General features: G+C 44.0%; 1 protein-coding gene across 3 annotated transcripts in view; it reads left to right on the top strand.

The window, feature by feature from the left end:
- Nucleotides 1-26,170, top strand: part of ROS1 (ROS proto-oncogene 1, receptor tyrosine kinase) — an 80,729-nt gene that overhangs the window by 35,664 nt on the left and 18,895 nt on the right. For all 3 annotated transcript variants that reach the window (XR_010990293.1, XM_068162289.1, XM_068162290.1), the window contains exons 24-38: nucleotides 2,110-2,312; nucleotides 3,892-4,100; nucleotides 5,305-5,591; nucleotides 6,636-6,812; nucleotides 9,120-9,337; nucleotides 10,454-10,595; nucleotides 15,006-15,238; nucleotides 16,177-16,353; nucleotides 17,339-17,513; nucleotides 18,483-18,600; nucleotides 20,287-20,474; nucleotides 21,058-21,150; nucleotides 21,863-21,998; nucleotides 22,397-22,559; nucleotides 22,987-23,051. Coding sequence is in view for 2 of the 3 variants with exons in the window: in XM_068162289.1 (XP_068018390.1) it covers nucleotides 2,110-2,312; nucleotides 3,892-4,100; nucleotides 5,305-5,591; nucleotides 6,636-6,812; nucleotides 9,120-9,337; nucleotides 10,454-10,595; nucleotides 15,006-15,238; nucleotides 16,177-16,353; nucleotides 17,339-17,513; nucleotides 18,483-18,600; nucleotides 20,287-20,474; nucleotides 21,058-21,150; nucleotides 21,863-21,998; nucleotides 22,397-22,559; nucleotides 22,987-23,051 (2,584 nt within the window). In the remaining variant the exon portion in view is untranslated. The remainder of the gene's footprint in view (nucleotides 1-2,109; nucleotides 2,313-3,891; nucleotides 4,101-5,304; nucleotides 5,592-6,635; nucleotides 6,813-9,119; nucleotides 9,338-10,453; nucleotides 10,596-15,005; nucleotides 15,239-16,176; nucleotides 16,354-17,338; nucleotides 17,514-18,482; nucleotides 18,601-20,286; nucleotides 20,475-21,057; nucleotides 21,151-21,862; nucleotides 21,999-22,396; nucleotides 22,560-22,986; nucleotides 23,052-26,170) is intronic.

The following is a 26,170-nucleotide window of genomic DNA, read 5'->3' as shown; positions in this document are numbered from 1 at the left end:
CTACAGTAGACACCACAGAGGAAAAAGTTACAACTTCTGGCGTGAAATGATTAGCACATTTCTTATCATTAGATGACATGTCAGGAATTTCAAGCCTTTCCTCAAAACTATGCTAAATTAACTTTTCTGGATAACCCTGGGGTAGTATGGGACAGCAGGTTTTGCTGGAGATCACAGAATATTTCTTACTGGGCTGCGAACAGTGACCAGGAGGGTAAGAGATCTACTGGGGATAACAGGCTATTTGTAGATGGGTTGCTAAAGGTATTTAAGTGAGCAAATCTGTTTTGACTAGGCTTAAATTCTTTAGGTAAGCATCCACAATGCCACTGAAAAAATCTTAGGAGTCTGCATGTGATGACAAGAAGGCAGCTCATTATTTTATTTATATGCTGTGACATAGGCCCAAATATCATTTGTGCTGGGCTATCATTTATTTTTATCTTGGACTTGCTTTCCTTATGAAAGACTGCTATTGTCTAGAATGTGGTTTGCCCTATCTTTCTTTCTTGCTTGCTTTCCCCCTTCTTTCCCCCTTCTTTCCCCCTTCTTTCCCCCTTCTTTCCCCCTTCTTTCCCCCTTCTTTCCCCCTTCTTTCCCCCTTCTTTCCCCCTTCTTTCCCCTCAACTTCTTCCCCCTTCTTTCCCCCTTCTTTCCCCCTTCTTTCCCCTCTTTCCCCCTTCTTCCCCCTTCTTTCCCCCTTCCTTTCCCCCTTCTTTCCCCCTTCTTTCCCCCTTCTTTCCCCCTTCTTTCCCCCTTCTTTCCCCTCTTCCCCCTTCCTTCCCCCTTCTTTCCCTTCTTTCCCCCTTCTTTCCCCATTCCTTCTTCCCCCTTCTTTCCCCCTTTCTTCCCCCTTCTTTCCCCCTCTTCCTTTCCCCCTTCTTCCCTCTTCCTTCTTCCCCCCATCTTCCCCCCATCTTCCCCCCCATCTTCCCCCCATCTTCCCCCATCTTCCCCCATCTTCCCCCCATCTTTCCCCCCTTCTTTCCCCCATCTTTCCCCCATCTTTCCCCCTTCTTTCCCCCTCTTTCCCCCTTCTTCCTCTTCCCCCTTCTTTCCCCTCTTCTTTCCCCCTACTTTCCCCCATCTTTCCCCCTTCTTTCCCCCATCTTCCATTCCCCCATCTTCCCCCTTCTTTCCCCCTTCTTTCCCCTTCTTTCCCCCCTTCTTTCCCCCTTCTTTCCCCCTTCTTTCCCCTTCTTTCCCCCTTCTTTCCCCCTTCTTTCCCCCTTCTTTCCCCCTTCTTTCCCCATCTTTCCCCCATCTTTCCCCCTTCTTTCCCCCATCTTTCCCCCTTCTTTCCCCCATCTTTCCCCCATCTTTCCCCCTTCTTTCCCCTTCTTTCCCCCTTCTTTCCCCCTTCTTTCCCCCTTCTTTCCCCCTTCTTTCCCCCTTCTTTCCCCCTCTTTCCCCTTCTTTCCCCCTTCTTTCCCCCTTCTTTCCCCCTTCTTTCCCCCATCTTTCCCCCTTCTTTCCCCCTTCTTTCCCCCTTCTTTCCCCCTTCTTTCCCCCTTCTTTCCCCCTTCTTTCCCCCTTCCTTTCCCCCTTCCTTTCCCCCTTCCTTTCCCCCTTCCTTTCCCCCTTCCTTTCCCCCATCCTTTCCCCCATCTTTCCCCCATCTTTCCCCCATCTTTCCCCCTTCTTTCCCCATCTTTCCCCCATCTTTCCCCCATCTTTCCCCCATCTTTCCCTCCATCTTTCCCCCTTCTTTCCCCTTCTTTCCCCCTTCTTTCCCCTTCTTTCCCCCTTCTTTCCCCCTTCTTTCCCCCTTCTTTCCCCCTTCTTTCCCCCTTCCTTTCCCCCTTCCTTTCCCCCTCCTTTCCCCTTCCTTTCCCCCTTCCTTTCCCCCTTCCTTTCCCCCTTCCTTTCCCCCTTCCTTTCCCCCTTCCTTTCCCCCTTCCTTTCCCCCTTCCTTTCCCCCTTCCTTTCCCCCTTCCTTTCCCCCCTTCCTTTCCCCCTTCCTTTCCCCCTTCCTTTCCCCCTTCCTTTCCCCCTTCCTTTCCCCCCTTCCTTTCCCTCCTTCCTTTCCCCCTTCCTTTCCCCTTCTTCTTCTTCCCCCTTCTTTCCTTCTTTTTTTTTTTTAATTCTGCTGTGCCTTTTTCCTTCCAGATCTTTTCCCTGTCCCAACTCTTCTAACTGTTTCTGCCAACAAGTTAATTCTTACTGACATAGACAACAATCGTACCATATGGGAGCGTTCAGCTAAGACAAATATAAAGGACATCTGTTACACTGCTGATGATGAGAGTGTGTACTACATTGTGGAAGATTCTCTTTTGATTCAGAGCATACAGACTGCTTCAGAGTCCCAGGTATTCCTTTGTTCATCCTCATGCTTGAGAAAGTCTAGGAAAATGTGTGACCAAATCTAGGAAAATGTGTATCGTTAATAATTTGGGGTTAATGAAGAAGTCAAATCCTCACCCCAAAGACCCCACCCAGAGTACTGCAACCCACCTGGAGTACTGCATCCAGTTCTGGTGCTCCCAGCATTAGAAGGCTGTGGAGCTGCTGGAGTGGGTCCAGAGAAGGGCCATGAAGTTGATCAGAGGGATGGAGAACCTCCCTTATAGGGACAGGCTGAAAGAGTTGGGGCTGTTCAGCCTGCAGAGGAGAAGGCTTCTGGGAGACCTTATAGCAGCCTCTCAGTGCTTGAAGGGGGCCTACAAGAAAGCTGGAAAGGGACTTTTGACAAGGGCTTGTAGTGATAGGGCAAGAGGGAATAGCTTTAAGCTTGAGGAAGGGAGATTTAGACTGGGTGTTAAGAAATTCTTTACAGTGAGAGTTGTGAGACTCTGGAACAGGTTGCCCAGGGAGGTTGCGAACACAACCTCCCTGGAGGTGTTCAAGGCTGTCAGTTTGTATGAGACACAATATGAGAGGGATTAGCTGGATGATATTCCCTTCTAGCAATAAAACACAAATATGTGCAATGCAGTAAAGTTTAGAACTCCAATTTTCTGGGTTTGGTCATCAGTACCTATTAGAATGAGCCCTGGGGTATGCCATAGGTAAAGCTGTCCTCTAAACCATGGATGATTTCACTGATTTTCATCTGCTTTGTTGGTAAGCTATCTCAACAGGCAATTTAAAATTCATGCTGTTAAGTGCAAGACATTTCTTAGTTCCCATCAAATGTCATTTAACTTGATTTCATGGTCATTTTGAGAACAATTTTGTGTCCAGTTCTGGGCCCCTCAGTTTAGGAAGGATGTTGACTTGCTGGAACGAGTCCAGAGAAGAGCAACAAAGCTGGGGAGGGGTTTGGAGCACAAGCCCTCTGAGGAGAGGCTGAGGGAGCTGGTATTGCTTAGACTGGAGAAGAGGAGGTTCAGGGGAGACCTTATTGCTGTCTACAACTACCTGAAGGGAGGTTGTAGACAGGCAGATGTTGGTCTCTTCTCCCAGGCACCCAGTACCAGAACAAGAGGACACAGTCTCAGGCTGTGCCAGGGGAGGTTCAGGTTGGATGTTAGGAAGAAGTTCTATACAGAAAGAGTGATTGCGCTATGGAATGGGTTGCCCGGGGAGGTGGTGGAGTCATTGAAGGTGTTCAGAAGGAGACTTGATGGGGTGCTTGGTGCCATGGGTTAGCTGTTTGGGTGGGTTGGATTGGTTGATGGGTTGGACAGGATGATCTTGAAGGTCTCTTCCAACCTGGTTTGGTTTATTCTAGTTTTATTCATGGAAGCAACAAAAGAGATTTTTGAAACACTAATTTTCATCTGTATATCGGAAACTTTGTGCCAGGGCAGCTCTTTATAGTCTGACTTCTACTTGACAAAGAGAAATTACTGCAGAAATAAATCTAATTTTATAACATCCTGGCATTGGGTGGGAAAATTCTGCTCTGAGGCAGTGGTAGTGATGTTTTTCTTCTTTTTCCTGAAGTCTTTCAAAGACCCATATCTTCACAATGCCACAGCCATCACAGTTGACTGGATTGCAAGACATCTCTTTGTTGCCTTGAAAACACTGTGGAATGAAACTCAAATATTTGGTTTTGATCTTCAGCTCAAGAGCAAATCTCTAAAAGCCTTGAACATACAGCTGGGTAAAAATTCAACTGTATCATCGCTGTTCTACTATCCTTTCTTAAGGTAAGGCATAGATTAGTAATAACTTTAAAAAGCAGATTTGAAACACTATTTTAATCTAATCTAAGGATTGAAAAAGCCTCTTTATAGTACATGAGATTTTTGCACCTGGAAATGCCAGAAATTTCTGGATGAAGTTATACTTTTATACTGCTAGTTTGGGGTTGGACATCCCTAATTTCAACAAGATAATCTGTGTTTGAGGAAAGATTTCCAATGATCATCAAATACTGGTTGATTCTTCCATTTAAGTGATGCAAATGGAAATCAGCACCAGACAATGCTTTTTAATAGTAACTGCTTTACCCAGGCTAGTCAGCTATGGAATGGAATGGAATGGAGTGGAATGGAATGGAATGGAATGGAATGGAATGGAATGGAATGGAATGGAATGGAATGGAATGGAATGGAATGGAATGGAATGGAATGGAATAGCATAGAATAGCATAAAATAGAATAGAATTAACCAGGTTGTAAAAGACCTTTGAGATCATTGAGTCCAACCTGTCATCCAACACCATCTAATCAACTAAACCATGGCACCAAGCACCCCATCCAGTCTCTTCCTAAACACCTCCAGTGATGGTGACTCCACCACCTCCTACGGCAGCACATTCCAATGGCCAATCTCTCTTTCTGTGAAGAATTTCTTCCTAACACCCAGCCTAAACCTCCCCTGGTGCAGCTTGAGACTGTGTCCTCTTGTTCTGGTGCTGGTTGCCTGGGAGAAGAGACCAACCCCCACCTGTCTGCAACCTCCCGTCAGGTAGTTGTAGACAGCAATAAGGTCTCCTCTGAGCCTCCTCTTCTCCAGTCTAAGCAACCTCAGCTCCCTCAGCCTCTCCTCATAGGGCTTGTGCTCCAAACCCCTCCCCAGCTTTGTTGCCCTTCTCTGGACACATTCCAGCAAGTCAACATCTTTCCTAAACTGAGGGGCTCAGAACTCGACACAAGACTCAAGGTGTGGCCTAACCAGTCCAGTGTACAGGGGGTAGAATGACCTCCCTGCTCCTGCTGGCCACACTGTTCCTTCCATTCAAAAATGTCCTTTAAACACCTGGAATCACTCTCAAATATTCATGTTTTCAAATATTTGGGAGGTTTGTGACTGTAGCCACTTACAGGACTGCACTTAGTGCTGTAACTGACAGGCAGGATTGCTCAGGCTGAAGTTTCTCTACTGTAAGCAGTTCATTTTGTTTGGCAGCCGCTTGTACTGGATGGAAGAGCTTGATTGTGGCAGCCACATGCTTTACTATGATATGCTGAATGACACTGTGCACCACATTTTGGGATCCATATCAGTAAACGAACAAATGAGGACCTCCTGCACCTGCAACGTGGCAGAAGCAGAGCTAGGAAGAGCGATGCACGTAGATGTGTCTGACTCCAAGAATCCCCAGCTACTCTTTGTCAGAGGAAGAAATGAAATATGGGCCTCAGATGTGGATGGTTGCCACTGCTGGAGCATTACAAAAATACAGAGTTTTCAAGGTCTGAGTGTTCTGTTTCTAGGTAGTTTGTGATTCTTGCTGTTCCTTACATCAAACAATGTTCATTTCAGCAAAGTAGCCTCCATGAAGCACTTTCATTGTCAAATTGATTGATCTATAGGCAAGGTGAACAAAATGTTTGTGTTTTATGTTTGTAGTTGTGTACCCTCTTTATGCACACTAGGAGAAGGAGCAGTGTGAGGATTTTTACTGGCTACATGTCAGTAAGTTTCACACTATTTTGCTAGGTTTTCCTATTTGATACACCTACCACAGCTGATCTCAATGGGAAAATGCAGTTCTATCTCAAATCATGCCTGAAAGTGATACTGCAGACTTCAGCATGCAGGGAGGGTACTTCATGCGAAGGAGACTCCTGTATGACAACATTAATTCCTTATTAATTCAAGGGGTCCCTGCTCATGGCAGGGGGTTTGGAACTAGATGATCCTTGGGGTCCCTTCCAACCTTAACAATTCTATGATTCTATGACATCTATCTTGCACTTCCTGTAATGGTAGCCCTTAATCCTGGCTGCCTGATTTTCAGCTCCATTTTGGAGGAGCACTGGTAAAAGAGTTCTGTTACCAGAGGAGCTGCCTTAATTGTTCCTGGGAGATGGCAGAACACTGTGGTTTTCATCTTGGAAAGTGGTGAAAATCTCTGCAGACAGCTCTTGCTCTTGTCTTTTATTTCTGGTGTGTGTGTGTGTTAATTGTTTTGCAGTTCTCATAATTATGGGTAATTAAAAGCCTTCAAATCTACCCTTGGAAACCTGAGAAAAACAACCCCAAAGTGTCTCAGCTTCTTGAGACCCATTGGAAAAGACCAGAAATATGTTTTCCAGAAGGGGTCTTTGAAAATATTGTATGACCAAGATGCTCACCCATATATACTCCCTGTGAATGCAAGCATCCATCTGCTCTTGCAGAGTTGTCTGCTGCTCAGGGTTTATTTTGAAGCTAAACTATGTGATATTTTCTCTTGTAAATCTGTCTGCTCAGGGGTTTGTTCTGAAGCTTAACTACACAATCTTTTCCTGCAGGTAAGACAATTGTCAGCTTGACTGCAGATAAGGAATTTATATACTGGAGCACCGAAACAAAAGAATGTGCTGAAATTTGGCTAGCAAATAAAACTAGCACAAGATACTTTCTTCATGAGAGAGCAAATCATGAACTGAAAATCTTAGCCTACAGCTCAGCAGCACAACTGTACCCAGGTAGAGGGGATTTTGGTTGTTTTTCAAATCATAGAATCAATAAGGTTGCAAAAAGACCTCAAAAATCATCAAGTCTAACCTGTCGCCACAGACCTCATGACTACTAAACCACGGCACCAAGTGCCACGTCCAATCCCCTCTTGAACACCTCCAGGGACAGTGACTCCACCACCTCCCTGGGCAGCACATTCCAATGGCTAACAACTCTCTCTGTGGAGAGCTTTCTCCTCATCTCCAGCCTAAACTTCCCCTGGTGCAGTTTGAGACTGTGTCCTCTTGTTCTGGTGCTGGTTGCCTGGGAGAATAGACCAACCCCTCCTGGCTACCACCACCCTTCAGGTAGTTGTAGACAGCAATGAGGTCTCCCCTGAGCCTCCTCTTCTCCAGGCTAAACAACCCCAGCTCCCTCAGCCTCTCCTCATAGGGCTGTGCCCCGGACTCTTCCCCAGCCTCGTTGCCCTTCTCTGGACACATTCAAGTGTCTCAATGTCCTTGTTAATTTGAGGGGCCCAGAACTGGGCACAGTAATCAAGGAGTGGCCTAAGCAGTGCTGAGTACACGGACACAATGACTTTCCTGCTCCTGCTGGCCACACTATTCTTAATGGAGGCCAGGATGCCATTGGTCTTTTTGGCCACCTGGGCACACTGCTGGCTCACATTCAGCTGGCTGTCAATCAGCACCCCCAGGTCCCTTTCTGTTTGGCTGCTCTCCAGCCACTCTGACTCCAGCCTGTAGTGCTGCATGGGGTTGTTGGAAGAATTACTCCTGCCTGCAACTGCTTTCACCAGTGCCCAGACTATTCTTACCAGCTCTCTGGACAAGACTTTTCCCATGAGGTCTATGTGGGCTTGGCACTGATGCAGGAGCCTGTTTGGGCCCTGGTACAGAATGTGCCAATCCCCCTCCCCAGGGATGGGGTTTTCTGAAAAAGCCTCAGGCTTAGCTGGTGGAGAAAGGGAAATTTCAGTCCTAAAGGATTATTTCTACCCAGAGATCCCCACCGGGCTCTTCTTACATATTGGGTGAAAAGTAAATGAAGTCACTAAAATAAGAAAACAATATTTTCTTCTCCTTCTCAGCACTGAAAGCAAGTGGTGTACAGGTGAAAAAGTGATGTTTGCAAAGACCAGCTGGGGTGACTGATATGCTTTTTATTGCTTTAGTGATGTGAGCAAGGAGCACTGCTAGAGTTTCCTTTCATGCTAACCTTTTCATTGCCACCCAGATATGTGATGTCAGTTGATCATTTGACACATCAGAGGTACTCAGTGAAGATGATTGTCCTGTCACAGATTCTGTGAGAGAATGATTTCTCTTCAGGGTTAGGAGAAAGGGGACTGAAGGATTTTCTTGTCAGGGTAAACACATTTCCGTGGCGCTGCCTGACAGAAAATCTAACTCTGAAAATGACTCAATCCTTTATTTCTTCTGGGACTTTTCCCATGGGAGTTTTAACTAGTCTAGGTAACTCTAACATTGAGAAAGATGCAACCTTGCATTTATTTCTGTTAAACAGACTCATTTATTCTGACAATATATGCCTGAACCTGACTTTGGTAGGAATGGCAGTGTTACTCATTTGAGGAGAAGAGACCTGACAATGAGGTCAGTTGCTCTGGCCTGAGGGCAAACCTTTGTCCTCGTACCATCTCCACCACACATGTACTTTAATCTTTTTCTTTCTTGGCAGCAAGTCCATTTAATATATATTTAATTAGTTTTTAAAAGCACACCAAGTGATGAGGGATTTTCTTTTGTTACCTTTTGCTCCTTGCCAGAGAGGAGTTTTCTGTTGTTTTCTCCCTATGGACTCCTTTTCTCCTTGTAAAATTTGCCTCCCCTTTCCCTGTTGTTATTATGAACTTTACACACAAAAAAGCTGTTTGGAAGAAAAGGGAGATAACACTTCATTGATAAAGAAAGATGCTTTCTGTTTTGCATATCTGTCTGTTCTGTGACAAACAAGCCTGGGCTCATGAGTGTGTATTGCCCTTGAGAGCAGAGCAACTACCATCCAGACTGCCAAGGGATTTAGGTACTGAAAGAGGAACTTAAAATCTTTAGTAAATCTGCACCTTAGAAAAGAGAAGTGAGAAGCTACTTTGTTGATCACTGATTTTGTGTCCCTGAAAGTGATCAAATACTGTCCATTCAGGTGGGATTTTTTTGTCTGTTTCTGTTGGTGAACTCAGAGAGAGATGTTTTGTGGCTCTGCATTCTCACAGCAGTGGTGGTGGAATCCCTTGCAAGTTTGGGCTGGTCCAATAGTTTGGGTTTTTTTTTTCCTTTTTATGTCTTTCCTAGATAAAAGTTGCCTGACTCTGTTGCCAAACACTGAGAAACCTACTATCCTTGATACAACAAACACCAGTTTTACATTAGGATTGCCACCTGTCACACCACAGGAGTTGTGTCCTGGCATATTTCAGCCTACGCCAACCTATCTGGTATTCCTCAGGCAAATGATGAATGACTGCAGGAACTCAAGCTACTGTTTGTCTGACCTACAGCAAAAAGTATTGGTATGGCTCTTTTGGAATGGGTATGACTGTTTGGGGATGTGCTATCACTTCTAGCCCTTTCAAAAACCATCCCTTAACTTTCTAGGACAGTATTCCCACTTCTGTGCCCCCTTTCTCTGTGGTATTTGTTCAGTGATAGATTCCTCAGCTTTCTTCTGTGTGAGTGCTTCTCTGCTTCATAACATGCCTTTACTAAACCCTTGTTGAAACAAGTCTTCAGTTTCTACTTGTGCAAAGAGCAGCTGGGGTTGATATTACAGAATCACTGAGGTTGGAAGAGACCTCAAAGATCATCAAGTCCAACCTGTCACCCAACACCTCATGACTACTAAACCATGGCACCCAGTGCCACATCCAATCCCCTCTTGAACACTTCCAGGGACAGTGACTCCACCACCTTCCTGGGCAGCCAATTTCAATGGCTAACAACTCTCTCTGGGAAGAACTTTCTCCTCACCTCCAGCCTAAACTTCCCTTGGTGCAGCTTGAGTCTGTGTCTTCTTGTTCTGGTGCTGGTTTCTTGGGAGAAGAGACCAACCCCTTCCTGGCTACAACCAGCCTTCAGGTAGTTGTAGAGAGCAAGAAAGTCTCCCCTGAGCCTCCAGGCTAACTAAACAGCCCCAGCTCCCTCAGCTTCTCTTTGTAGGGTTTGTGCTCAAGGCCTCTCACCAGCCTCATTACCCTTCTCTGGACACATTAATGAATCTGTTTAAATAACTCTTCAGACTGTCCAGCCACCATATGGCATGCCTTTAGGTCTTGTGATAGTTGTACTTGCCTTGGTAAAGTTTCTTCTGTTATGGACTTTGCAATTAAGTATCAGCCACTGAAAAATGTAACCATGATAATCACACTTCAGCTTGCTTTTTTAGTTTGTGTTTTCTGTAGTGACCTATTACCCAAACTACCATTTTGACTTTATTTTTTGTGTGCTTTCTGTAGTGAGCTATTACCCAACTCATCACATTAACACTATCTTTTAAACACTAAAGTGTATCAAGAGTACAAAAGCACTGCTGTGTTCTTTTATAACTCTTCATTGCATTGACAGGTGATTGGTGTGACACATGACTCTCTTTCCTAAGAATCTATTTATTATCTGACTTCAAATTGCAGGAATTTCAGGGTCTTACAGCCACCATAATCAACCTACAGCCATTTTCAAGTTATCTGATACGAGCTGCAGTAAAAAACTACTATTCAGATGAGGAAGTGTTGCCTACAGGAGAAGAGACAATTGGCACAACTCTCTACGGAGGTTTGTTTCACTTTTTATTCTAAACAGAATTCTCATGGAAGTTAAAGAATCAGAGAATCAATAAGGTTGGAAAAGACCTCAAGGATCATCAAGTCCAACCTGTCACCCAAGACCTCGTGACTCCTAAACCATGGCTTCACGTGCCATGTCCAATCCCCTCTTGAACACCTCCAGGGATGGTGACTCCACCATCTCCCTGGGCAGCACATTCCAATGGTTAACAACTCTCTCAGTGAAGAACTTTCTCCTCACCTCCAGCCTAAACTTCCCCTGGCACAGCTTGAGACTGTGTCCTTGTTCTCACTGGTTGGCTGGGTGAAGAGACCAACCCTCTCCTGTCTACCACCACCCTTCAGGTAGTTGTAGACAGCAATAAGGTCTTCCTTGACCCTCCTCTTCTCCAGGCTAAACAACCCCAGCTCCCTCAGCCTCTCCTCATAGGGCTGTGCCCAGACCCCTCCCCAGCCTTGTTGCCCTTCTCTGGACACATTCAAGTGTCTCTATGTCTTTGTTAATTTGAGGGGCCCAGAACTGGACACAGGACTCAAGGTGTGGCCTAACCAGTGCTGAGTACAGGGGGACAATGACTTCCCTGCTCCTGCTGGCCACACTGCTCTTGATGCAGGCCAGGATGGTGTGTGCAAGTTTGTGCTGCAAATAAGAAAGAAGAGACATTTTTCTCCTTAAAATGTTACCTGTGTAGATCTTCACAAGGCTTTGTCAACCAGATTTGATGAATCTGTAATGTTCATGACATGCATATTCTTTAATGCTTTTGCTCATTGGCTTCCTGAAGGAAAATGGTTAAAAATGGCTAACCAGCTGCAGTTGCTGCCTTGGACCACATTTTTAGTAAGCTGTGTTTGAATGTATGTGTGGCTACATATATCTAGGCATATGCAGTAAGTATTCATTCAGCATTTTTTCCTCTTTCCCTGACATTATTCTCATGCTTACTGTTTCTTAAGGTAATGTGGGATAATGATTTGCTGTGATCCAGGCTGAAAAGACAACACTTCATTTCCACTTCTCTTGGCTGGTTTCAAGAATTTTGGTGTGCTCTTCTCAGTCTCTTTCACACTGGAAGAGGAAAGCTAGGAGTAATGCTTTGAACTTGAACGTTCACTGTGTCATTTAGGGTAGAGAATGGATTGGTTAGGGATTACCTGAAAATAAATGCATCAGTAAATTTATCTGATTTCTTTCTTATCTAATTATCTTTTCCTTTTCCCTCCTTTTCCTTTCTCCTTTTTCCTTTTCCTTTCTCCTTTTTCCTTTTCCTTTCTCCTTTCTCCTTTCCCTTTCTCCTTTTCCCTTTTCCCTTTTCCCTTTTCCCTTTTCCCTGTTCCTTTTCCCTTTTCCCTTTTCCTTTTCCCTTTTCCCTTTTCCTTTTCCCTGTTCCTTTTCCCTGTTCCCTTTCCCTTTCCCTTTCCCTTTCCCTTTCCCTTTCCCTTTCCCTTTCCCTTTCCCTTTCCCTTTCCCTTTCCCTTTCCCTTTCCCTTTCCCTTTTCCTTTTCCTTTTCCCTTTTCCCTTTTTTCCTTTTTCCTTTCCCTTTTTTCCTTTCCCTTTTTTCCTTTCCCTTTTTTCCTTTCCCTTTTTTCCTTTCCCTTTTTTCCTTTCCCTTTTTTCCTTTCCCTTTTTTCCTTTCCTTTTTTCCTTTCCTTTTTTCCTTTCCCTTTTTTCCTTTTTTTCCTTTCCCTTTTTTCCTTTCCCTTTTTTCCTTTCCCTTTTTTCCTTTCCCTTTTTTCCTTTCCCTTTTTTCCTTTCCCTTTTTTCCTTTCCCTTTTTTCCTTTCCCTTTTTTCCTTTCCCTTTTTTCCTTTCCCTTTCTCTTTCCCCCTTTCCCTTTCTCTTTCCCCCTTTCCCTTTCTCTTTTCCCCTTTCCCTTTTCCCCTTTCCCTTTTCCCCTTTCCCCTTTTCCCTTTCCCCTTTTCCTTTTCTTTCCCCCTTTCCCTTTGTATTTTTTGTTTCTTCTTAACATGCACAACACCGAGCAAACAGACTTTCAGCTTAGGTGGATCTCTGAATAGTTTAAGTGTATTCACAAGGAGTCTGTGGTAGGCAAAAAAACAAACTGATGATTAGAAGATTTCAATCCTTTGCATGGAAATCCACAATCTGCACAGCACAGGGCTTGAATAAGATTGAATGCTGCTGGGATGTGGCAGGAATTCACACCGTTGCGTCTTCGTGGGGTGAACTGAGCCACCCCGCAGCAATGTGCACCCTCTCAGTGGTGCAACATAAAGATAGCATATGAAATGGGAGACTGGGTTGCTCCACTGAAATGGAATTTTTCAGGCTCAAGTTAAAACGAAACATGAAACTCGGAACAGGCTTCTCGAGTTGGGGCAAAGCAAAATGTCGGGATCAAAATAAAGTCCTAGACGAAGGAAAAACCCCACACCAAACCCCAACTGATAAAAAACACACCCTCCCCACCCCCAAAAGAAATAAACCAGGAGAGAAAACAACCAAAGAATCACACCAGCCCCTAAACTCTAAGCATTTCTACTATGTATTTGTATCAGTACTCAGAGCTTTGCACAATTTGTTGAAAACCTTCCAACCAGCTGTAAACAGAATATATATCTGTGTCCTGGCACTTATGTTCTCAATTTCATGAATGTAACTACCAGTTTAAATTGTAATCAGATGCTGCTAGAGCCTCCTGAAGTGTGCACACTATTTCACACCTCTGAAGCTGTGTGAATTCCCTCTCTTTCCCTCGGTCCTGTAACAAAAGGGAAGAAGCTTAGGTTAATCTGTGCTTTCCAGCAAACCTGCAAGACAGAGGGAATGAATGGAAAAAAAAGAGGGGAAAAAGAAAAAAGGAAGACAGCTTGGAAAAATTAATGCATTGCTCTTGCCACAGAGTGTCACTCTTACTCCACTCCCAAGCTGTGCCAGGGGATGTTTAGGCTGGAGTGAGGAGAAAGTTCTTCGCAGAGAGAGTTGTTAGCCATTGGAATGAGCTGCCCAGGGAGGTGGTGGAGTCACCATCCCTGGAGGTGTTCAAAAGGGGATTGGATGTAGCACTTGGTGCCATGGTTTAATAGTCATGAGGTCTTGGGCAGCAGGTTGGACTCAATGATCTTGGAGGTCTTTTCCAACCTTATTGATTCTATGATTCTATATTTTGGCTGGTGAAAGGAGAAAATTTTCTTCTTCACTAGTTGATCTTCTGCACATTTCTTTCAAATAATGTCCAGTCTTGCTGCTGGGGCATAAATGGTAGCCTAGGTACCCATCATTCTGAGGTGGTGGTAACACACACAGTGCAGGGACTTGTTAACTTTTTACCTATCTGGACAGCTAAAGAGGAGAAATTAATTTTTAATACATGCCATATACCACTTCAAAATGTGGTGACCTCAAAGCTTCCAAGAAAAGCTTGATTTTCCCAGAACACTTAGTGAGTAACCAGCTGGCATGGACATCAGATGAGCTACTTAATTTTCTGCTTACAGAGCTCAGCCAGACCATGAATTTCAGAGCAAAAGTGTAAATTATGACAAAGGATGCTTAGGTTTGTTTTTTCCTTCCTCCAGCCATTTCTGTGCAAGAAAAGGTTTTCCAATTGAAATAATAATGTATATCATAGAATTGTTAGGGTTGGAAGGGACCTCAAGGATCATCTAGTTCCAAACCCCCCGCCATGGGCAGGGATCACTCACACTAGATCAGGCTGCTCACAGCCACATCCAGCCTGGTCTTAAGAACCACCAGGGATAAAGCTTCTACCACCTCCCTGGGCAACCTGTTCCAGTGTCTCGCCACCCTCATGGTGAAGAACTTCTTCCTAACATCCAATCTGAATCCACCTATTTCTATTTTTGTTCCATTCCCCCTATTCCTATCATTACCTGACACCCTAAAAAGTCCCTCTCCAGCTTTCTTGTAGCCCTCTTCAGATACTGGAAGACCACAATTAGGTCTCCTCGGAGCCTTTTCTTCTCCAGACTAAATAGCTCCAACTCCCTCGTTAATATATATCCAAGTAAGTGTTGTAATAAACTCACTCTGAGACCCTGATTAGGAAACTAATAGAGAGCAGGAGTTCTGTGATGTGTAAATATATGTATATGTAATATAAATGTGGAGGTATAGGACAGCAGCTGGTTGGGTTTTTTGTCTGTTTGTACTGTAGGACAGACAAGGAGATACTAAAAAAGGTCCCTCAAAATACTTTGACCTTGTCTGCAACTGACTGTACAAGAGCATGAGTTTTAGATGCATGCAGTGTGACTCCTGTAGATGGATCATATTCTTATTCTTATAACCTTTTCTTCTTTCCTTAGCAACATTTCTTGACTTCTTTAACAATAAAACAAGCCAACAACAACAACAACTAAAACTCTAGTGAGAGATATGCTCCTGAAAAGTGATTGAGTTTTCCTTCTCTTTCAGTACCAGAGGCAGTTGATTCCATTCAGGCAGTGGTTTTGTCTGACACCATCATTAACATATCTTGGAGTGAACCTCTGCAGCCAAATGGACCTCTAGAATCCATCCGCTATCAAATCTCTGTCAATTTGTTATCTCCTGTCCCAGCAACACCCTTGAGGAAAAGTGAATTTCCAAATGAGCCACTTGCCTGGTCTGTCAGTGGGCTCCAACCTGGAACAAGCCATTTATTCAAGGTACAATTCCAAGGAGTTCTAACTGCTTATTCACAACTCTGCCGATCTTTAGGCTGCTTTTCTGTGAAGCTAGATGCGTGTGTTTTGAAAAGATGAGTTCAAAACATGGCAGACTTCCCTCAGCTCTTTGGTCTTCAGGAGAATGAAACATCATAGGATAGGATAGGATAGGATAGGATAGGATAGGATAGGATAGGATAGGATAGGATAGGATAGGATAGGATAGGATAGGGTAGGGTAGGGTAGGGTAGGGTAGGGTGGGGTAGGGTAGGGTAGGGTAGGGTAGGGTGGGGTAGGATAGGGTAGAGTAGAGTAGAATAGAATAGAATAGAATAGAATAGAATAGAATAGAATAGAATAGAATAGAATAGAATAGAATAGAATTAACCAGGTTGGAAAAGACCTTCAAGATCATCAAGTACCTAACACCCAACATCATCTAATCAACTAAACCAAGGCACCAAGCACCCCATCCAGTCTCTTCCTAAACACCTCCAATGATGGTGACTCCACCATCTCCCTGAGCAGCACATTCCAAGGGCCAATCTCTCTTTCTATGAAGAACTTCTTCCTAACATCCAGCCTAAACCTCCCCTGGTGCAGCTTGAGACTGTGTCCTCGTTTTGTCACTGGTTGGCTGGGAGAAGAGACCAACCCCCACCTGGCTGCAACCTCCCTTCAGGTAGTTGTAGACAGCAATAACAGTTGACTGATTCTGTCTGACAGCAGTCACATGTTACACTGAAGCATATTATTAAAGTGTGCATGCAAAGTTCACAGCAAGGACAATGTGGCAATGTCTTTTGAAGGCAAAGGGCTAACAGTGACTTCAAAATGCAAGTAGAAGCCTGACTGTTTGTTGGTACACTCTGAGTTGGCCAGGCCACCTTTGCAAGGAGTCTGATACTACATGTACAGTTGATGTGCTTCCTTACTAGGTTCTTGCATTTCATCCTGAGGAGAACTGGTTTTCTGAGAGTGTTAATGTTATTGCAAAAACTTTTGAGAGCCCACCTCCACCTGTCGACATAGTGCCCAGAAATACCAGCTTGCAGCTGAAATGGAGAGCTCCTCTGCACGTCAATGGAACCAGCTTCTGGTTTGAGCTGGCTAAGGTAAAAAAAAATATCTCCCTTTTTGTTTAACCCACTCAATTCTGGTGAGGAGGGCAGGGTGGAGGATGTGCATGAAGGACTCAGTGGATAATTTGGGCACGGTGACATCAGTCTCAGCGGCTCAGGAGGGGCAGGATGGAGACAGTGTTTGCCAGGAACAAGGGGGAGTGCAGCTGTAGCATTTAATAGTCTATAGTGTCAAAGGACATCCTGGATGACCCCATCAGGATTCTTCCTGGGTCTCCTGTTTCAGTAGAGTGCCCTCCCTCTTTCCTCACTTCCCTCCCCCAACCTGGCTAGTAGCTACAAATGCTGTCTGCTCTGCCCAAGAAAGAGAAGAGAAGGGTTTTCAGCATTAAATATCAGCTACTACCTGCTTTAGCAAAAAAGGCCAGAGGGAAAAACAGGTCCCATAGTGCACACTGCAGAAGTAGGTTAGTGCTGCAGTGACAGCAGCATGGATGGAAACTTCAGATTTCTGTGTCTGGACCAGTGGACACAGAAAAATATCATTGAACTGAATCACATAGAATGGTTAATAGAAATGATTGTATTTATGAGACTTATGCCAACATTTCCCTGCCCTGTCATAGCGAGATTCCACTAAACTGCCTCCTCTCAGTTGTATCATGGCAAGCTGAACTCATAGGCATGCCAGAGTGATCCAGAAATACAAGCTGCACAGAGATAACCAAGGGAAAGACTCCTTTTGGCTGTGCACAGGGGCCACTTAATCTGTTGTCCTTTGTGGCTGCCAAGACTTGTGTAGGTCTCATGAAAACAAAGCAAAAAAAAAAGCAACCCTAGGTTTTGTGTCCTTGGTCTCTAGGAGGACAAAGTCCCAAGATTGAAATGGCATGCATGTGACCTGTCCTCTGTGACATTCAAAGGTAGCAAAGTAGTTAATCAATCCACGAATAGAACTGTGTGGTACTTTCATCAGAGCAGCAAGAAAGTTGAGCACAATGCTGTTTTATTTTCCCAGTGGCAATCAAAAAGTGGCTGGTTTTCTCCTGCAAGCACTATGTGCACTTCAGACCTGGTTTACTCGTGCAATCTCACAGGAACTCTTCCTTCAACCAGCTACTTTGTAAGAGTAACAGTAGTTTACACTACAGGAGTGAAAAGCACTTCTTCTTCAACAGGCTTTAGAACTACAGGTAAGCACATGGTTAATGTAAGGTAGCAAGGTTTTAAGAGTCTTTTCAGGAGGTGACTGTTGAAGCACAGGATTTTGTGAAGTTTAGTAGGCAGTTTAGAATGGAGTGAATGGGATGGGAGGATGGGATGGGATGGAATGGAATGGAATAGAATGGAATGGAATGGAATAGAATAGAATAACATAGAATAGAATAGAATAGAATAGAATAGAATAGAATAGAATAGAATAGAATAGAATAGAATAGAATAGAATAGAATAGAATAGAATAGAATAGAATAGAATAGAATAAGAATAGGAATAGGAATAGAATAGAATAGAATAGAATAGAATAGAATAGAATTAACCAGGTTGGAAGAGCCCTATAAGATCAAGTCCATCCTATCACCCAACACCATCTAATCAACTAAACCACGGCACCAAGCACCCCATCCAGTCTCTTCCTAAACACCTCCAGTGATGGTGACTTCACCACCTCCCTGAGCAGCCCATTCCAATGGTCAATCTCTCTTTCCATGAAGAACTTCTTCCTAACATCCAGCCTTATCCTAAAAGCCAATAGCTGTGCTTGAAAAATAAATTGCACAGTCCTGTATCTGCAAAAAAAAAAAAGATAGAAGGGAAGAAATGAGATTCACTTCCAAGTGCAAGAGAGGAAACGGTGAGGGAAACTGAAATGAGATGCCTCTTTGTGTGTGGTAGTTTGTTGGGGAGGAAATTGTAACCCCCCCACATGGTGTCAGCTCAGAACTGCTTGTGAAGGGCTGTAAGTGAATGAGGATTTTGAATCTGCCCTTTGCAAAGAGAAGGACAAAGATTCATTCTCCATAGGGATTGCTGATGTAGATCCTCTGCTCTTTTGTATGTCTGAACAGCCATGTGCACATCTTGATTTTTCTCTGTGTCCATTAGCCCTTTGTTTTACTATGAGTACATTTAAAGGGTCCTGTTTCTTTCCATTTGGCCTAAGCTGGTGTTCCCAGCAAGCCAGGAGTTCCAGAAAAGGCAGAAGACAGTAAAAACTCTATACGCTGGGCAAAGGCTGATGACAATGGAAGCAACCTGACCTACTACATCTTAGAATGCAGGTGAGCTCTGCATGCAGGCATTCTTTCAACAGGGAGCAGATCAGAACAAATCCAGGTGTGCAGGGGCTTTCAGTCTGGTTCTGATGGGAAGAGCGAAATATCTCTGATGGGAATGGCCCTCCTCCTGGGATCTCTGTTTTGGGTGAATTAAATAGCCACAGTTTCTATAGAACAGAACAGAACAGAATGGAATAGAATAGACCAGACCAGGTTGGAAAAGACCTTTGAGATCATAGAGTCCAACCTATCATCCAACACCATCTCATCAACTAAACCATGGCACCAAGCACCCCATCCAGTCTCTTCCTAAACACCTCCAGGGATGGTGACTCCACCACCTCCCTGGGCAGCACATTCCAATGGCCAATCTCTCTTTCTGTGAAGAACTTCTTCCTAACATCCAGCCTAAACCTCCCCTGGTGCAGCTTGAGACTGTGTCCTCTTGTTCTGTTGGTGGTTGCCTGGGAGAAGAGACCAACCCCCACCTGGCTACAACCTCTCTACAGGTAGACAGCAAGAAGCTCTCCCCTGAGCCTCCTCTCCTCCAGGCTAAACAACCTCAGCTCATTGCTGTCTACAACTACCTGAAGTCAGGCTGTAGCCAGGAGGGGGTTGGTCTCTTCTCCCAGGCAACCAGCACCAGAACAAGAGGACACAGTCTCAAGCTGCACCAGGGGAGGTTTAGGCTTGAGGTGAGGAGAAAGTTCTTCACAGAGAGAGTTGTTAGCCATTGGAATGTGCTGCCCAGGGGGGTGGTGGAGTCACCATCCCTGGAGGTGTTCAAGAGGGGACTGGATGTGACACTTGGTGCCATGGTCTAGTAGTCATGAGATGTTGGGTGACAGGTTGGACTTGATGATCTTTGAGGTCTTTTCCAACCTCATTGATTCTATGATTCTATGATTCTAAATCAGGATTGATGGAGAGAAGCCATTTTCAAACATCAGCTGTTATTTCCTTTTTTTCCCCTCAGATAACTCATTAAAATGTGCTGGGAAAATGATTGACCCACTCCTGTAGGTTACTTCATGTGAAATATTACAGCCTTGTATGACATAAAATGATATTTTGAGTTGGAACACATGATCTCCTTTTGGTTGGTGAATAATCAGCTCTGAATTTATTATGAGCAATCAATCAATGGGCAAAGGAAGAAATAATACCCAGCAGTCAGCAGATGCTATGGGAAACTGGCTAGCGAAAGAATTGTGCCTTCACTGCCAATAACTTGCTTCCTGTTTAGCTTGTGAAACCTGATGCATAAGAGCCACTGAATTACCCTAGGTCAAGGGACCAAAAAATCTCTAACAAGACACAAAAATAAATGTTTGTTGTTGATTCCCCCCCACCACCCTGAAAGCCAAATGAGAAGGTTTTGAAATCTTGGCTGTGAGGTGCACACTGAAACAGCTGAAAGAGTGCTGGAGTTTTTTGTGCCTAAAATCTTCTAGCATTTCATTTCCAATGCCAAGATAAAGATGTGTGATTCCTGGCGTTGCTGAAATGGCTTGGTACAATTTCTGCTCTGTAGCCACTATCAGACTGAGCTTTCATGCAGGCAGAGAGATGTTGTGAAGGCCATGAAATCGAAGCAAAGTTCAGCTTGCTGAGTGGGGCTGGGGAGCAGTAAAATGCTCTTCAGGACATTAATGACATACCTGTGCTTGTTTGCTGTGCCCATTGCAGGAAGCAGCTTGGCAACACCAGCAAAGTGGAGTCCTTGTGGGAGGTGGTTTACAATGGCTCCTGTGCCAGTGTTTGTATCTGGAAGGCTGAGAACTTAGAAGGCACTTTCCAGTTCAGAGCAGCGGCTGCAAATATGCTGGGGCTTGGGGAATACAGTGACACCAGCGAGGATATAATCCTGGGTGAAAGTATGTCCTGCACTTGGCTGCTCATCACAGTTTTTATTTAGAATTGTCATGCCAACTTATGGAGAGAGACCTGGTGTTTGGTGATGATGGTGCTGCACAGGCAGTGTGTGCAAGAGGGAATGAATGGTGACACCTATAGGGTGACCACAGCTGCTAGTGTTCATCCAGGCTCTTTTGCTTGGAACAGTGGGCCTGAAATTTGTTTCTGCTCATTCATACCTGCTTGCATCTGTGTCCCTGCATTTTGCACCATGGTATGATGCTTGAAATAAAAGCGAGCTCCTATACTGGGTAAGAATGGGTAGATTCCTCCTTGCCTTCAGCCTTTCTTAAAATCTCACCTTGAGTGGTCAAATAGTTCAGCATCCCCTCTTTCCATGCATGTAGTAGGTCATTGCCACAATGAATGGCCAAGAGCTGGGACAGGAGGATTGGTATGATCAAATGTAGACATCTACATACAGCCTGCAAGAGAGCTTTATGCAGAGGAAGGCATTGGCACAGCAGGCAGCTCAAGGGTTCTCTCAGATTTGCTCAGCTCCATAGGATTAACATCATTTTTGTTCCCATTTCTGTTTAACAGATACTTTGATCTCCCCAGAGAGCATCATTACCACTGTTTTTGTGATTGGAGCGGTTGTGCTGGGCTTAACTCTGGCCACGCTGTTTGCTTTCGGTAGGTGGATGAAGTTTTTTGCATGTCCTTGGTTTGCCAGGCCTCAGTCACAGGCAGTTCAGATAGCCTGGAGATGATCAGCCTCCAGCTTTAGAGAACTGCTAAATAATCCCCAGAGTGGGAGCCAGCAGCAGTTTGTATATGCTCATCCTTAGAGGCTCTAGAGATGACTTGTTATATTTCCAGTATCAAGGACAGAATATGAATTCACTCCATCCTTGGGCATTTCCTTGCTGTTGATTCCTTGCAAGCAGAGCCCAGGAGTGCTGAAGGAACTCTGATGTTCCTGTGTATCCTTATAAAAATGTTTACCTTATCATTCTCATGTTGGATACTGCATTTATTCAACAGAGAGTCCAATTTTTTCCCTTTCAAGCTTTGACCCTGCAGGATGTAGAGATTACCCTGAGATGTAGATGTCCACCCCTGATGATCCTGCCCTCTCATTCCTCATCAATTCCCTGGGATACAGCAGCAGCCCTTTGGGCTTGGATCTTACCACATACAGAAGTGGATGATGGGCTGATTTCTCAGCTCAAGAAGGAATTGTCTGTGTTTCATGGATATAATACAAGTGGTGGCTAGATGGAAATGTCTTGCTTAAGTGAGCTGCTAGGGGGTCATGAACAAAGCAACAAAATCCCTGTGGCCTTTCAGCCTGCTTAGGATGCTCTCAGAGTTAAATGTCTGACAGTCTGCATTTCTGTTCCAGTATGGCATCAGAGGTGGAAATCCAGAAAACAAGCCTTGCCTGGACATATAGTGTTTATCCAAGAAGATAAGGAACTAGCTCATCTTAGAGGGATAGCTGAAACAGTAGGACTAGCCAATGCTTGTTATGCTGTAAGGTATGTCCTTGAACAGATGTATTTTCAGGACAAAATCTTCCTGGGCTTCCTGGGCTGGTTTTCATCAGTGCATTCATCCCTGACACCTCAAGGTGGGAGTTCTGGGCTGCACCTTCACTGCAGGGCAGGAGTGCTAGGAAGCATACCCTGCCATGCTGGCTTTCTGGCATGGATCCTGGCCTGGATTGCCCCTAGCCCAGCCTGCACATTCACACTGGCAAGAAACACAAGTGCATGGGGAAGGAAGAAAACCTGGTGTTTTCCAGTAGCTTTGCCTGAGCTCCCCTTAAATGTACCCAATGAGACAAAAAATAACAGATTTACTTGGGGAAGAATGTTAATAACATTTCAAGCATTCTTAGCTTCATGAACAGGTGACTGGTATTGCTGTTTTGCAGCACTCTTCCTTCTCAAGCAGAGATTGAATCCTTGCCAGCTTTCCCTCGGGACAAACTGAACTTACACAAATTGTTAGGAAGTGGAGCATTTGGAGAGGTGTATGAAGGGACTGCAGTAGATATCCTGGCAGATGGAAGCGGAGAATCCAGAGTAGCAGTCAAGGTAATTGCAGCTGTGTGTTTCTCTGGCAAGAGCATGGTATGGACAGAGAGATTTGGCTCAGAGGTTATATCATAGAAACAAGTGTTGTCAGATTTGGGTATTTCCTTGCAGTATTTCTTGCAAGTCACTCAAAGCTGAGCCTGTCTCCTTGTAAAGATTGCTGGAAAATAATCATAGAATCAACCAGGTTGGAAAAGACCTCAGATATCATCAAGTCCAACCTATTACCTAATACCTCATGAGAACTAAACCATGGCTTCAGGTGTCACATCCAAACCTTTTTGAACACCTCCAGGGATGGTGACTCCACCACCTCCCTGGGCAGCCCAGTGTATTTAAGGCCATGTCTGTGGTTGCTTTACTTCAACACTCTGATAATGGTGGTGGTGACCTAAGTGTTATTGCACATTTGCTTTCTGTTGTGTAGACCTTGAAGAAAGGTGCAACAGACCACGAGAAGAGCGAATTCTTGAAGGAGGCACACCTAATGAGGTAGGAACAGCAATGCCATGGGGCATCCTTCAAAGCTAGTGTCATGTGAGGTGAGAGGAATGAAAGCAACCCTTTCCTTTAAACAAATAACTGTGGCATTTGGGGAGTATTCTGCTGCTTCTGCAGGAAAAAAACATCTATCTATCTATCTATCTATCTATCTATCTATCTATCTATCTATCTATCTATCTATCATCTATCTATCTACCTATCTATGTATCTATCTATCTATCTATCATCTATCTATCTATCTATGTATCTATCTATGTATCTGTCTATGTATGTATCTATCTATGTATCTGTCTATCTATCTATCTATCTATCTATCTATCTATCTATCTATCTATCTATGTATCTATGTATGTATATATGTATGTATGTATCTATCTATCTATCTATGTATCTATCTGTCTATCTATCTATCCATCTATTTATCTATCTGTCTATCTATCTATCTATGTATCTATTTATCTATCTATCTACCTATCTAACTATCTATCTATCTATCTACCTACCTACCTACCTACCTACCTATCTATCTACCTACCTACCTACCTACCTACCTGTCTATAGTTATTTTATATATATATATAATTTGTATGTATATAATTTATACATATATATCACTGCTTCTGGATGTTATGAAAATCAATCTTTAAAACTCATGAGCAGACTGCAAATTCACTATGCTCATACCGTGGATTTGCTGGAGAGTTTGGACTGCTATATTTCAGTCTCTTTGTTCACCTACAACTGAGTTAGTTGTTCAAGGTAATTGGGTAACATTCCACTAATCTCTTTTTGCCACCCCCCCCCCCCCCCAACAAATATCATAACAAGGTGGCACCTTGAAGACTCAATTGAGTGTGCAAATTGGGTTTTGAACGTCTGCATATTTACCACTAGAGGCTGCCACAAACCTTCTCCATCGAGGCAGGCTTCAGTGTAACGGGTCTGTCACCAGGGCAAGAATTTCACGTGGGAAGGTCTGTGTGCATGTTAGAAATGTGGTATTCCAGAGTCTCCACAGAAAAAAAAATAGCAGTTCAGCTGAAGTTTTCAGCTGGTGGCATAATAGTGAGAGTGTAATTTGGTTTTCAGATGCACTTCTGCACTTCTCTGGGCTTTATTTCATGTGTAGAGAATTAGACGCATCAGTTGAAAACTGAAGGCTTTTATATCCTGTACAGAAAACACAGTGGTGTTAAATTTGAAATTAGCTTTCATGGATTTTTTTTCTGGTGTGTTTATGTATTTTAAAAGATATTCTGACGTTTTTGCCTCGTTTTGTCCCCATATTGTACACTGAATGAGGAAAGAGGTTTGTGAAAGTCAAAGGGGAGCTGTTTCATTAAAGCACAAATTAACGGCAAAGAGTAAGTGTTGTGCTATCTTTACCTAGCAGACACAAACTCAGTTAAGATCTCTTTTCTGTGTGGTGTGGAAATTATGTGTACCCACAGCTGAAGTTTTGGGAGCTTTCCCAATGCTGCTTCCTTGTTAATAATCCCAAACTAGAAATTCTGGGGAAAATCTGTAATTGGAAAACACTACTTTGAAATGTAAACACTGATGGGATCCTGTGTGCGCACAGACACAGTGAGAAAACAAAACAATCATAGAATCAACAAGGTTGGAAAAGACCTCAGAGATCATCAAGTCCAACCTGTCAACCAACACCTCATGACTAATTAAACCATGGCTTCAAGTGCCATGTCCAATCCCCTCTTGAACACTTCCAGGGATGGTGACTCCACCACCTCCCTGGGCAGCACATTCCAATGGCCAATTCCTCTTTCTGTGAAGAACTTTCTCCTCACCTCAAGTCTAAACTTCTCCTGGCACAGCTTGAGACTGTGTCCTCTTGTTCTGGTGCTGGTTGCCTGGGAGAAGAGGCCAACCCCTTCCTGGCTGCAACCACCCTTCAGGTAGTTGTAGACAGCAATAAGGTCTCCCCTGAGCCTCCTCTTCTCCAGGCTAAACAACCCCAGCTCCTTCAGCCTCTCCTCGTAGGGCTTGTGCTTGAGGCCTCTCCCCAGCCTTGTTGCCCTGAGAAACAAAGAAAAAAGAAAAACTTAAATAGTGCAAATTCCTAGTAGGCATTAATGGATAATCAAAACATTATAGAGATTTAATATGCTTTAGTGCTTTTCCTTTTCATTTAATGTGGAAAAAGTTATTCTTTCATGCCCTTATGCAGGACTTACTGATTTTTCTTGAAGTCTCTCTGTGAGGTCTCATAAATGAAACTAAGGACAGGAAAGAAAAATAAGTGGATTTTAGTGTTTATGAACCTTGATGTTAGATATTTAAAAGCAATTTTGCCTGCTTTTTTGGATGTTCATGACAATTGTGGGTTGCAGCATTGTGCACACCCTCCCAGTTAAGCAAGAACTATCTGTTCCTCGATCTTGCTGTGCAGCAATGGTGAAATGAAGTTGCCTACACTTCAAAAAGTCATTTGATACCGGTTATTAGTGAGTCATTTGTGTACAAATACACGTGACAAATTCTCCTGTGTGTCCCTTCCCTTGGGAATTAAGGAATGATAGCTCAGTGGAGAAAGGGCTGGGTGAGGTGTAAGGGAAGTGCCAGGTGCTCCTTCCCCTCTTTTTGTTCTTGAGAGTGCCACAGTTTATCTGATTGAGAGGTATGCCTTACAGGCTGGGGCGAGGGAGCTGTCAAATTCAAAATCACATTTTTAGCTGAAGTCTTTGCCCACACCTAAGATTGTGCTAATTGAAAGAATTCAGAAGGAAAATGGCCCTCTGCTTTATTTGTTTGCTTACACTGGCGCGTTTGACGGCATTTTGGTCACCCTCAGTTCCTCCAGTAGAGTCAGGTTTCTCTGAGTGGAGGTTCAAGTCCTTCCACACAGCAGTGCAAAGGGAAAACCATTTTCTAACACAAGAAATGTGACTGTAAAAAACAGAGGCACTGACAGAGATGGTGAATATTTGTCACCCCTTGAAAAAATGCTAGCTCTGAGTGCTTACTGCCTGGTGGCAATCCCTATCTGTGTGGACCCACAGGAAATTACTGGCATGTCTGCAAGTATTCCTCAGGCACATTCTGTTTCTCTTGAAACTGTGCTGTGAGAAACAGTTGTCTGAATTGTG

The sequence above is a fragment of the Melanerpes formicivorus genome, unplaced genomic scaffold (assembly GCF_026170545.1).
Source record: "Melanerpes formicivorus ecotype bairdi unplaced genomic scaffold, bMelFor1.0.p_v2 SCAF_63, whole genome shotgun sequence".
NCBI lineage: Eukaryota > Metazoa > Chordata > Aves > Piciformes > Picidae > Melanerpes > Melanerpes formicivorus.
Note: the sequence above shows the minus strand (reverse complement) of the source record. Positions and strands in the feature narration are given on the sequence as shown.